Source organism: Mustelus asterias, chromosome 5, assembly GCF_964213995.1.
Source record: "Mustelus asterias chromosome 5, sMusAst1.hap1.1, whole genome shotgun sequence".
Taxonomy (NCBI): domain Eukaryota; kingdom Metazoa; phylum Chordata; class Chondrichthyes; order Carcharhiniformes; family Triakidae; genus Mustelus; species Mustelus asterias.
In genome coordinates this window covers 31,680,894-31,695,076 of record NC_135805.1, presented here as the reverse complement: position 1 = coordinate 31,695,076, position 14,183 = coordinate 31,680,894, and the positions used below count along the sequence as shown (strand labels likewise).

Below are 14,183 nucleotides of genomic sequence, written 5' to 3'. Positions count from 1 at the left end.
ATTAATAGTCTAGCGATAATACGACTAGGCCAAATCTGAAATAGCAGTAATTCTACATTTGTTTTGTTGATTTTTCATCTGAACTTTTGGAATCTAAAGCCAGCCGTTTTTAAAAGTATCTAACTGGGGGGGAGGGTGTACTTTGAGTGGAGGGTTACTTATATCCCTTATGGATCTATCCGTAGCAGCTACAGAGAAACCTGTAGCAGGAGCTGCCTTCCCTGACTAGTGTAGCATGAATGTGTTTCTATAGTTACAAGTGGGTGAGTATGAACGCTGAGGGGGAGGGGGGCGGGAGGAGAAACATGTACATGTTTCAAGGGCGTTAAAGGATAATGAGAGGGCGCACTGCAAAGAATAGTTTCGAGATGGAAGGTGCATTGGCAGAAAGTGAGAGAGAAGATTGTGAGTGTTGATGATGTTGCCCTGGTGACTGTCCACTCCCCTCTTTACACTGGCTCACTGACACTCTCTCCCCCTCGCCCTACCCTGGGCTGGATTTGCTGCTGGAATTATCACCCCGGGATCATACAGCTTTCACCCAGGTTTGGGAAATGTTTTTTGACTTGTTTGGAAACACTTGTGAATATCTTCCGATAGACTAACACGAGTTAAAACGCTGCTTTGCAACCCGGGTGATTCGTGTGTGGGGAGAAAAAAAGCTACTCAGTAAAGGCTTTATAATCTTTAATTTGAATCTGAAATGTTGTTCTTTGAAGCAGTCTTGTTGAGGCAGAGACTTGGACCGATTCTTGTTCTCCAGGTTACACTCTGAGAGTTAAAAAAACAAGATAAAATCGAGGTTGCTGCTTTACCTGGTTATTTGAAAGCACCGATTTTAACTGTTCACATAGCGAATTAGCTTCTGTAACAATTGGAATGAAGGGATTTTTAGCATTTCAAGTTCCATTGCGGAAGTATTTTGTTGAGCTCTTTTCTCTCTGGTTGCTGTGCAGCGCTTTGTTCAGTTATATCCTGGGTAGGTTGGGGAAATGCAGATGTTCCCATCCCGTTCAGGATGGCACCATTGACTCTGTAGCAACACTAGCCCTTGAACCTCTAGATTCTGGGTTCAAATCCCACGCTTTGAGTAGCTTTGATGATTAGCTTTGAGAATGCTTTGAGTAGCTAGTTTAGGTTTGCACTAGAACTTCGTATGTGTCCTTGTGATTTTCTGTGGTTGGTTGTACCACTGACTGCAACAAGGACTGTAATAACAGTAAAGTTATACAACCAGCTCTGCAGTTGTAAGAAAATACTTGTGCTCAGCTCAAGATCCCAGGGAAATCTGGCGTGCTCCTGTCGCATGACACTAGGTGGCACAGTGGCACAGTGTGTTAGCACTGCTACCTCATAGCACCAAGGATCTGATTCAATTCCCGGCTTAGGTCACTGTCTGTGCGGAGTCTGCATGTTCTCTCCGTGTCTGCGTGGGCTTCCTCCGGGTGCTCCGATTTCCTCCCACAGTCCGAAAGATGTGCAGGTTAGGTGCATTGGCCATGATAAATTCTCCCTCAGTGTACCCAAACAGGCGCCGGAGTGTGGCGACTAGGGGATTTCCACAGTAACTTCATTGCAGTGTTAATGTAAACCTACTTGTGACTAATGAATAAATTTTACTTTGGACGTGACTGTCTCATCGCCTGGTCAAGTGACAACCCAGTCTACAATCCCTATTGTCGAGTTTTTTTATGGATGATTTAACTACAATTACACAGCTGTTGATGCCTCCCTGTCTATCAGCCTTAGCTCAGCACCCACACTCCTGCCTCTCCATCCATGTGTGTGTAAAATGGTTGCTGCCTTAAATTCTTTACTTGTATATCATGACGCAGAGATGACGTGAATATAGCAAGCTGCAGTGTAGAAAGGTAATGTAGGCTAACACTTCAGGCTGATTTTACTGGGCATGTCAATCTGCCCCCCCCCCCCCCCCACCCCAGCGGCTAAAACATCAGGGAAACACACCCACGCTCCCAGCCACTTCCTTGTGCCAATTAAACACTGGGAGCGGCATTAGTTGTTTTGAGGTGAGGCTTCTGATCCTTTCTTGGGTGAAAGTCCTACCTGTCTGTACAGGAGGGGGGAGGGGAAGAGAGGCAGGGCAATATAATAGGGGATTTTATAGTCAGGGGTACAGATGGGGGCTACTGTGGCCATCAACATGACTCCAGGATGGTATGTTGCCTCCCTGGTGCCAGGGTCTGGGATGTCATTGAACGACTGCAGGGCATTCTGAGGTCACGATACATGTTGCTACCAATAACAGAGGTAGAAAGAGGGATGTGGTTTTGCATCAAGAATTCGGGGAGTTAGGCAGTAGACTAGGGGTTACTCCCAGTGCCACGTGCTAGTGAGCACAGAAACAGGAGGATAGTGCAGATTAATGCATGACTTAAGAGTTGTTGTAAGGGGGAGGGTTTTAGATTCCTGGGTCACTGGGACTATTTCTGGGGAAGGTGGGACATTTGCAAGTGGGACAGTCTACATCTGAAACAGAGCGGGACTAACATCGGTGCGGAACGTTTTACAAGTGCTGTTGGGAGGAGTTTAAACTAATTTGCCAGGGGGACAGGACTCAGACTGTTAGCAGAATAAGGGCACAGAATCATACAGCAAAACAAACAAGTCAGAGGGAGTGCAGCTGTATTAAGTTTGAAGGGAGTAAGGCCTGGCTGGATGCCTGTACTTTAATGCCAGGAGTATTGCAGGTAAAATGGGTGAGTTGGGGATGATAATTGACACGTGGAAGTGTGATATAATAGTCATCACAGAGATATGGTTGAAGGAAGGACACGATTGGCAACTCAACATTCCGGGATATAAAATCTTTAGGTGAGACAGGGGAGGAGGTAAAAGAGGAGGAGGCATTGCATTTTTAGTTAAGGAGTCAGTTAAATATATTTTAAAATGTTGATCTTGGACTTGGCCCTGGCATTGAGGGGATGGGCCATTCCCTTTGGGCTTGTGGTGGTGGTGGTGGTGGGGGGGGGGGGGGGGGGGGCGTGGTGCGTCCTGAGTGTGTGGGGGTGGTGCGGTCTCCATGCACATGTGGGGAGAGTTCCTGTGTTTTTATTAGGGGCCTCGATCATGGGATTCCCGATTCCAACTTTTTCCAACCCTGTCCCCCCAGTGCAATGACATGGGGAACATGTCCCACCAGTGCGATGGTGTCGAACACACGTCCCACCAGTGCGATGGTGTCGAACACACGTCCCGACAGTGCGATGGTGTCGAACACACGTCCCGACAGTGCGATGGTGTCGAACACACGTCCCGACAGTGCGATGGTGTCGAACACACGTCCCGACAGTGCGATGGTGTCGAACACACGTCCCGACAGTGCGATGGTGTCGAACACACGTCCCGACAGTGCGATGGTCTAGGCCACACGTCCCGACAGTGCGATGGTGTCGAACACACGTCCCGACAGTGCGATGGTCTAGGCCACAGCTACAGATGTTTTCTGAACACAGTGCTAGATTACCTGAAGGGAAAAGCACATCAGTTTTTCTGCCTCAGCCAGCACTGTGCATAGAGCGGAAAATTCCAGCCATTAACTTTCACATCATTGGATTTCTAGACCAAATCCAAATCAATATTTGAAAACCAAATTTTTAGACCATAAGACCATAAGACATAGGAGCAGATTTAGGCCACTCGGCCCATCAAGTCTGCTCTGCCATTCAATCATGGTTGATATTTTTCTCATCCCCATTCTCCTGCCTTTTCCCCATAACCCCTTATTAATCAAGAACCTATCTATCTATGTCTTAAAGACACACAATGACCTGGCCTCCACAGCCTTCTGCGGCAAAGAGTTCCACAGATTCATCACTCTCTGGTTGAAGAAATTCTTCCTCATCTAAAGGATCCCTTTAGCCTGAGGTTGTGCCCTCTCGTTCTAGTTTTTCCTACGAGTGGAAACATCCTCTCCACGTCCACTCTATCCAGGCCTCGCAGTATCCTGTAAGTTTCAATAAGATTCCCCCCTCATCCTTCTAAACTCCAACGAGTACAGACCCAGAGTCTTCAACCGTTCCTCATACGACAAGCACTTCATTCCAGCGACCATTCTTGTGAACCCCCTCTGAAGCCTTTCCAAGGCCAGCACATCCTTCCTTAGATATGGGGCCCAAAACTCCTCACAATACTCCAAATGGGGTCTGACCAGAGCCTTATACAGCCTCAGAAGTACATCCCTGCTCTTGTATTCTAGCCCTCTTGACATGAATTCTAACATTGCATTTGCCTTCCTAACTGCTGACTGAACCTGCACATTAACCTTAAGAGAATCTTGAACAATGAGTCCCAAGTCCCTTTGTGTTTCTGATTTCCTAAGCACTTTCCCATTTAGAAAATAGTCTATGCCTTCATTCCTCCTTCCAAAATGCATAACCTCACATTTTTCCACATTGTATTCCATCTGCCACTTCTTTGCCCACTCTCCTAACCTGACCAAGTCCTTCTGGAGCTCCCCTGCTTCCTCAATAGTATCTGTACCTCTACATATCTCTGTATCATCTGCAAACTTAGCAACAGTCCCTTCAGTTCCTTCCTCCAAATTGTTAATGTATATTGTGAAAAGTTGTGGTCCCAGCATCGATCCCTGAGGCACACCACAAGTCACCGGTTGCCATCCTGAAAAACACCCCTTTATCCCCACTTTCTGTCTTCTGCCAGTCAGCCAATCCTCTTACCCTTAACACCATGGGCTCTTAACTTATTTAACAGTCTCCTATGCAGCACCTTGTCAAAGGCCTTCTGGAAATCTAAGTAAATCACGCCCACTGGTTCTCCTTTATCTAACTTCCTTGTTACCTCCTCAAAGAACTCTAACACTCCGGCATCTGTTCGGGTACACTAAGGGGCAATAAGCATGACCAAGCAACCTAATCTGCACATTTTTGGACTGTGGGAGGAAACGCACGCAGACACGGGGAGAAAGTGCAGACTCCACACAGACAGTGATTCAAACCGGGAATCGAACCCTGGTCTCTGGAGCCGTGAGGCAGCAGTGCGAACCACTGTGCCACCATTGCCACAGTTGGTGCAGAACGAGGCTGTTCAGCCCATCATGTTTGCGCAGATTAATTATAGAACTATTCTAACACTTATTTGATGGCACATTTGTCTTCCGTTGATAAATAGCTGTGGAGCAATGGGTGAAACGTACAAAGTCTCTGCTACAGCAAGAATCCGGGCAATGGAAAATGAGCTGGCTGGAGAGCTGGCAGAACTGAAACAAGAGATAGAAGAGAATGGGATATTACAGGGAGCGCCGACACAACCTTTCAGGTAATATTTCGGAATGAACACTGGCCCACTGTTCTTGTTAAATTTACAAATACTTGATGCATATTAAAAATAATGAAATATTTTAAGAAATGTACAATGAATACAATTTGTACGCGAGCACAAAGAAAGCAGAAATTGAAGTTGTAAATGCCCATCATAGTTATAGGTTGTGAGATAGTCCCATGTGCAAAATAAGGGTACATTTTCACCACAAGTTTAGCATCATTGTGAAGTGATTTCAACTTTCTCCCAGTGGTAAATTGGAAGTGTAAATCTCGAGTTAGAGTTAAACTTGACTCAGAAGCAAAGTGCAATGATGGTGATAATTTAAGTTTTAAGTTTATTTATTAGTGTCACAAGTAAGCTTACATTAACACTGCAATGAAGTTACTGTGAAAATTCCCTAGATGCCACAATCCGGTGCCTGTTCGGGTACACTGAGGGAGAATTTAGCATGGCCAATGCACCTAACCAGCACATCTTTTGGACTGTGGGAGGAAACTGGAGCACCCGGAAAAAACTCACGCAGACACGGGGAGAACGTGCTGACTCCGCACAGACAGTGACCTCAGCTGGGAATCAAACCCGGGTCCCTGGCGCTGTGAGGCGGCAGTGCTAATCACTGTGCCACCATGACTTTGGTTTGACACTGCATGGAATGCATTGCCAAGTCTAGTAGTAAATGTAACTTGGCCATTACCTTTTCTTACTTCAAAATATTTAATGTTCTAACTTTTGGCAGTCACAACTCAGCATGTATCAAGGCAAGTGCAGGATGCTCCCCTGAACAAATTAGTTAAAGTTCTATCCAGACAGGAGACAAGCAATTTAAACAGAGCTCTACCTGGGTGGAACCTGATCTACAGCTACTGGTGTCAAGTTGGGAGCTTCAGTGAAAATTTAATGTTGAACCCAGTGAGCAGGTTAGGTGGATTGGCCATGCTGAGTCACCCCTTTGTGTCCAAAGATATGTAGATTAGGTGGATTGACCATGGTAGGGTTACAGGCATAGGGTGGAGAGGAGGTCCTGGGTGGCATGCTCTTTCGGAGAGGTGGTGCAGACTCGATGGGCCAAATGGCCTCTTTCTGCACTATAGGGATTCTATGGTTCTATTCTGCATTAAAAAAACATTTTCAGGACCTAACAGATTTTTGGGCTATTAAGGCAAGGCGGTGGAGTAGTGGTATTGTCACTAGCCTAGTATTCCAGAGACCAGGGTAAAGCTCTGGGGATACAGGATCGAATCCCACCACAGCAGATCGTGAAATTTGAATTGAATACAAATCTGGAATGAAACGTTTACTGATGACCATGAAACCAATATTGATCTTTGTAAAAACCCATCTGGTTCACTAATGTCCTTTAGGGAAGGAAATCTGCCATCTGTACCTGGTCTGGCCTACATGTGATTCCAGAGCCACAGCAATGTGGTTAACTCTTAACTGCCCCCTTAAGGGCAATTAAGGATGGGCAATAAATATTGGCCCAGCCAGCGATGCCCACATCCCATGAAAGAATAAAAATCGCGAAATGAAACTTACTGCGAATCTGAAGGAAACAACTAGTCAATGTTTATAATTTTTTTAATACAATAAGATTGATATTAAACATTTCCCAATGTCCTTTTCATCTCACAATATGACCTTGCTTCCACTTTCACGTTAATGTGCTTCCATTATTTTTCAGTTCTGTTTGCATACCGAAGGACATTTCCTATTTCAGAAAGGAACGGGAACTACTCTTGAAGAAAGGTTTGCAGGTAAAATATCAGAACTGTTTAAAAGAATTGACTATAGTATGGGGAGCTGTGCCTGGTATTATTGGGTATTGCTGGGTTTTGGTAATATTGGAGGGAGCAGGATATAGCAGCCTTCTGCAGAAGGAAGGTGTCCAATCTGTCACTGGCCCTTTTCAAAGCATCCGGCTGTACAACTCTCCACATATTTCTGCCTACGAGCCTCCTCTGCTGGACCCAGACCCTTTTCCACATGCAGGTGCCCTGACCACTACTGACCCATCACCATTCAATTCCTTTAACAATCTGTACCTGTGTTCTGCCATTCACACAGTCTGATCACTTAATGGACACTTTTAGCACCTTCTCAGCCTTCTGTATCCTCATTTACATTCCCTTTGTCCCATTCCACCATCCCTTCCCCACCCCTCAAAGTATAAATCTCTGCTGATTCTCTTTGCTCTCAGCTCTGACGAATGGTCATCGAGATTCGAAACATTGGCTCTATTCTGTCCTGATGTGGAGATGCCGGTGTTGGACTGGGGTAAACACAGTAAGAAGTTTAACAACACCAGGTTAAAGTCCAACAGGTTTATTTGGCAGCAAAATCCACTAGCTTTCGAAGCGCTGCTCCTTCGTCAGGTAAGTGCTTACCTGACGAAGGAGCAGTGACTTACTTGACGAAGGAGCAGCGCTCCGAAAGCTAGTGGATTTTGCTACCAAATAAACCTGTTGGACTTTAACCTGGTGTTGTGAGACTTCTTACTCTATTCTGTCCCCACAGATGCTGTCAGGCCTGCTGAGATTTCCCATTATTTTTTGTTTTTGTTTCAGATTCCAGCATCCGCAGTGTTTTGCTTTTACCATTCAGTTCCTGTCTCCATGTTCCTGAAAGCATTCTAGGAATAGCTTTTCCACTTCTTAAAATTAATAGACCTAAAATCACAAGTTGAGGGTAAACACTGTTGTGATATGTACCTTAAACATGTAAGAAGTCTCACAACACCAGGTTAAAGTCCAACAGGTTTATTTGGTAGCAAATACCATAAGCTTTCGTAGCACTGCTCCTTCGTCAGATGGAGTGGATATCTGCATCTCCACATCATGACTACCTTAAACATGTGCCAGGAGCCATGATGAGGAAAGATACCATATCATAATTGAATGGGAAACGTGATAGTTCCAATGAAATGGGTCACCAAAGTGATACAGTAAGAAGTTTAACAACACCAGGTTAAAGTCCAACAGGTTTATTTGGTAGCAAATGCCACTAGCTTTCGAAGCGCTGCCCTTCGCCAGGTGGATCACCAAAATGATGTTTCAAATTTATTATTTCATGGGATGTGGCGGTCGCACATCCTTAATTGCCCTTTAGGAGGTGGTGGTGAGCTGTCTTCTTGAACCACTGCAGTCCATGTGGTGTAGGTACACCCACAATGCTGTTAGGAAGGGAGTTCCAGGATTTTGGCCCAGCAACAGTGAAGGAACAATGATATATTTCCAAGTCAGGATGGTGAGTGGCTTGTAGTGGAATGTGCAGGTGGTGGTGTTTCCATGTACCTGCTTCCCCTGTTCTTCCGGGTGGTAAAGGTTGTATGTTTTGAAGGTTCTGCTGAAGGAGCCTTGGTGAGTTGTTGAGGTTTGCAAATTGGATACATGTTCCTACATAAGATATTTAATGATGTACGCATACCTCCAAATCCTCTGGCCTGATGACAGCACAGATTGGAAATTGGACTTGGAGGTCTGTGGACCTAATTCGCGATGCTCCCAATTTTCTGTCCACTTGCAGCATGGCAGTTTTTAACTGCATTTTATATAGACTTGGGTCTCTAGTTTATGGCAGTACTGTACCTGTGTTGATGGTGGATGTTGACAGGCAGCATTCAGTATCATGGATTCAATCAGACTGATACTGAAGGATTAGTGAAGCCAATCCAGATTTGATGATTGATAATGAACAGTTGGTTATTAGGGAATATAACATCAGCTTATATATTATGTCCATATTACATGGACTGCGGTGGTTCAGTGCTGGGATCTTAACTTCTTACAATTTATATAAAGGTCTTGGATGAAGAGGCCGAAGGTATTGTTGTGAAATTTGCTGATGACATACAGTTAGGTAGGAAAGTAAATTGTGAAGATGACATAAGGAGGCTACAAAGGGACATTATAGGTTAAGTGAGTGGGCAAAGATCTGGCAAATGGAATATAAAGTGGGCAAATGTGAAATTGTCCATTTTGGCAGGAGGAATAAAAAATATTTTTTTATTATCTAAATGGTGAGATATTGCAGAACTCTGAGATGCAGAGGGATCTGGGTGTCCTAGTGCATGAATCACAAAAGGCTAGTATGCAGATGCAGCTAATAGAATGTTATTGTTTATTGTGAGGGGAATTGATTACAGAAATAGAAAGGTTATGCTTCAGTTATATGTGGCATTAGTGAGACCACATTTGGACTATTATATACAGTGTTGGTCTCCTTATTTATGGAAAAATGTCACTGGTTCGAAGCAGTTCAGAGAAGGATTACTAGACTAATACCAGTCACAGGTGGGTTGTCTTATCAGGGAGGCTTGGACAAGTTAGGCTTGTATTCACTGGAGTTAAGAAGAGTAAGAGGCAACTTGAATGAAACCTCTAAGATCCTGAGGGTCTTGACAGGCTGCATGTAGAGAGGATGTTTCCTTTTGTGAGAGAATCTAGAACTAGGGGGTCAGTGTTTAAAAATAAGGGGTAGCATTTCCCCAAAAAATGGCAAAGTGTCAGGTTCGGACTGAAAACCGATGTGTTTCTCCCCAGACAAACGAGTAGGCTTTCTCTCCACATCTTCGGACAGCTTGTTAAAAATGCAAGGAGGTGTGTTTTGCGCTGTCATTCCTGAGGGATAGGGTGTCAGCAAGGCCAGATTGGGGCATCCCAATCTCAAATCCCCCTCCTTCATCATCACTGGCATCAGGGCATCAGATCAACCACCCAACCCCCCGGAATGCAGGCATCCCCTCCTCCCTTCCAATGCAGACTTCCCCACCCCCCACTCCCCCAATGGAGGCAAACTCCCCCTCCCCCCACTATCGTCGCACTCCCCACATGATGGGAAGCCTCCATTGGGGTTCCCTAGAGGTCCTGTCCCTGGCCCTGCCCCGGCGTTGCCCAGTTGAGTTAGAGTGGCACAGTAGCACAGTGTGTAAGCACTGCTGCCTCACAGGGACCCGGTTCGATTCCCAACTTGGGTCACTGTCTGCGCGGAGTCGGCACATTCTCCCCGTGTCTGCGTGGGTTTCCTCCGGGTGCTCTGGTTTCCTCCCACAGTCTGAAAGGCGTGTTGGTTAGGCGGATTGGCCATGCTAAACTCTCCCTCAGTGTACCCGAACAGGCGCCGGAGTGTGGCGACTAGGGGATTTTCACAGTAACTTCATTCACAATGTAAGCTTACTTGTGACACTAATGAATAAAAGAAAACTGCTTTCCTCATCACCTGGGGGATATACTTACCACCGAGTCCCTGGCATGGTCATCACAATTGGATTCCGTTTTTTGGGATGGGTGAAAGTTAACGGCCCGAACGAGATTTGTGTCTGTGGTGAACAGGTCTGGAAAATCACCCCCAAGACGTTGCTCACTTAAGATGGGGATGAGGAGAATTTTTTGCTGTCAGATAGTCGTGAGTCTTGGGAACTCTCTTCCTCAAAGGAATGAAGGCAGAGTTTGTGGATATTTTTAAGGTAGAGCTAGATGGATCTTTGATTAACAAGAGGTTGCAGGGTTATCCGGGGTAGGCAGGAATGTGGGGTTGAGGTTACAGTCAGATCGCCATGATTTTATTGAATGATGGAACAGGCTAGAAGGGCTGAGTGGCCGACTCCTGCTCTTAGTTTGTGTGTCTGTATACAAGAAGGCAGCTCATCACCACCTTCTGAGGGGCAATTGGGGACGGGCAAGAAGTGCTGGACTTGCCAGCGAAGCCCATGAATGGGATTCCATGAATGAATAAAAATAAGAAATGTACTGTTGAAATGTTATTTTGCGTTATAAAAACCAACCAAAACATAAATCTTGTAAGGGACGACTTGAATCGGTTTTTTGACACCTGTTGAGAGTGAGCACTGTACAGCTCATCACTTCCTCGGTATTGGCCTTTGAAATGCAAGTAGGTCTTTGTACACAATGTTTTCTGCTTCAAAACAAAAATGAAGAGAATAATTAACTTGGACAGGCAGCACAACATGTTGGTGGTTCAGCAGACTGTGCCAGTGAGTGGTGGGGCGTGGGTTTGTGTCAATACTTCCTCACACAGCAAGACCTCAACCTCCACTGAGCTGTTGGGGGGAGGGAGGGGGGGTTGAAGCAAGAGGCAAGCACCTTTCCACAGGGCACGGAAAAACGGAGAACTTTATTAATGCTTCAGAAAGTAAAACCTATCTACAATTAACTGGATAAAATAATTCCTCCAGTTACCAGGGAGCCCTTGCCCCACCTTTCCGCTCAGAAATGGAGAACTTAAAGAAAAAAAGATAGGAACAAAAATAAGTTTGTTTAGTTCTCATTCTCACTATCATAGAATCCCTACAGTGCAGAATCATCGAATCCCTACAGTGCAGAATCATCGAATCCCTACAGTGCAGAATCATAGAATCCCTACAGTGCAGAATCATAGAATCCCTACAGTGCAGAATCATCGAATCCCTACAGTGCAGAATCATAGAATCCCTATAGTGCCGAATCATCGAATCCCTACAGTGCAGAATCATAGAATCCCTACAGTGCAGAATCATAGAATCCCTATAGTGCCGAATCATCGAATCCCTACAGTGCAGAATCATCGAATCCCTACAGTGCAGAATCATAGAATCCCTACAGCGCAGAATCATCGAATCCATACAGTGCAGAATCATCGAATCCATACAGTGCAGAATCATAGAATCCCTACAGTGCAGAATCATTGAATCCCTATAGTGCCGAATCATCGAATCCCTACAGTGCAGAATCATAGAATCCCTACAGTGCAGAATCATAGAATCCATACAGTGCAGAATCATCGAATCCCTACAGTGCAGAATCATAGAATCCCTACAGTGCAGAATCATAGAATCCATACAGTGCAGAATCATAGAATCCCTACAGTGCAGAATCATCGAATCCCTACAGTGCAGAATCATCGAATCCCTACAGTGCCGAATCATTGAATCCCTACAGTGCAGAATCATAGAATCCCTACAGTGCAGAATCATAGAATCCCTATAGTGCCGAATCATCGAATCCCTACAGTGCAGAATCATCGAATCCCTACAGTGCAGAATCATAGAATCCCTACAGTGCAGAATCATCGAATCCATACAGTGCAGAATCATCGAATCCATACAGTGCAGAATCATAGAATCCCTACAGTGCAGAATCATAGAATCCATACAGTGCAGAATCATCGAATCCCTACAGTGCAGAATCATAGAATCCCTACAGTGCAGAATCATAGAATCCATACAGTGCAGAATCATAGAATCCCTACAGTGCAGAATCATCGAATCCCTACAGTGCAGAATCATCGAATCCCTACAGTGCAGAATCATAGAATCCCTACAGTGCAGAATCATAGAATCCCTATAGTGCCGAATCATCGAATCCCTACAGTGCAGAATCATCGAATCCATACAGTGCAGAATCATAGAATCCCTACAGTGCAGAATCATAGAATCCATACAGTGCAGAATCATCGAATCCCTACAGTGCAGAATCATAGAATCCCTACAGTGCAGAATCATAGAATCCATACAGTGCAGAATCATCGAATCCCTACAGTGCAGAATCATAGAATCCCTACAGTGCAGAATCATAGAATCCATACAGTGCAGAATCATAGAATCCCTATAGTGCCGAATCATAGAATCCCTACAGTGCAGAATCATAGAATCCATACAGTGCAGAATCATAGAATCCCTACAGTGCAGAATCATAGAATCCATACAGTGCAGAATCATTGAATCCCTACAGTGCAGAATCATCGAATCCCTACAGTGCAGAATCATAGAATCCATACAGTGCAGAATCATAGAATCCCTACAGTGCAGAATCATAGAATCCCTACAGTGCAGAATCATAGAATCCATATAGTGCAGAATCATTGAATCCCTACAGTGCAGAATCATCGAATCCCTACAGTGCAGAATCATAGAATCCATACAGTGCAGAATCATAGAATCCCTACAGTGCAGAATCATAGAATCCATACAGTGCAGAATCATAGAATCCCTACAGTGCAGAATCATAGAATCCATACAGTGCAGAATCATCGAATCCCTACAGTGCAGAATCATAGAATCCCTACAGTGCAGAATCATAGAATCCATACAGTGCAGAATCATAGAATCCCTACAGTGCAGAATCATAGAATCCATACAGTGCAGAATCATTGAATCCCTACAGTGCAGAATCATAGAATCCCTACAGTGCAGAATCATAGAATCCCTACAGTGCAGAATCATAGAATCCCTACAGTGCAGAATCATTGAATCCCTACAGTGCAGAATCATAGAATCCCTACAGTGCAGAATCATAGAATCCCTACAGTGCAGAATCATCGAATCCCTACAGTGCAGAATCATAGAATCCCTACAGTGCAGAATCATAGAATCCCTACAGTGCAGAATCATTGAATCCCTACAGTGCAGAATCATCGAATCCCTACAGTGCAGAATCATAGAATCCCTACAGTGCAGAATCATCGAATCCCTACAGTGCAGAATCATAGAATCTCTACAGTGCAGAATCATAGAATCCCTACAGTGCAGAATCATAGAATCCATACAGTGCAGAATCATTGAATCCCTACAGTGCAGAATCATAGAATCCCTACAGTGCAGAATCATAGAATCCCTACAGTGCAGAATCATAGAATCCCTACAGTGCAGAATCATTGAATCCCTACAGTGCAGAATCATAGAATCCCTACAGTGCAGAATCATAGAATCCCTACAGTGCAGAATCATCGAATCCCTACAGTGCAGAATCATAGAATCCCTACAGTGCAGAATCATAGAATCCCTACAGTGCAGAATCATCGAATCCCTACAGTGCAGAATCATAGAATCCCTACAGTGCAGAATCATAGAATCCCTACAGTGCAGAATCATCGAATCCCTACAGTGC

At 44.8% G+C, this 14,183-nt stretch overlaps 1 protein-coding gene across 1 annotated transcript in view; it reads left to right on the top strand.

The window, feature by feature from the left end:
- Positions 1–6,052: 6,052 nt before the first annotated feature.
- Positions 6,053–14,183, top strand: part of ccdc162 (coiled-coil domain containing 162) — a 224,150-nt gene continuing 216,019 nt past the window's right edge. The window contains exons 1-2 of the mRNA XM_078213536.1: positions 6,053–6,066; positions 6,986–7,058. Of these exons, the coding sequence (XP_078069662.1) occupies positions 6,053–6,066; positions 6,986–7,058 (87 nt within the window). The remainder of the gene's footprint in view (positions 6,067–6,985; positions 7,059–14,183) is intronic.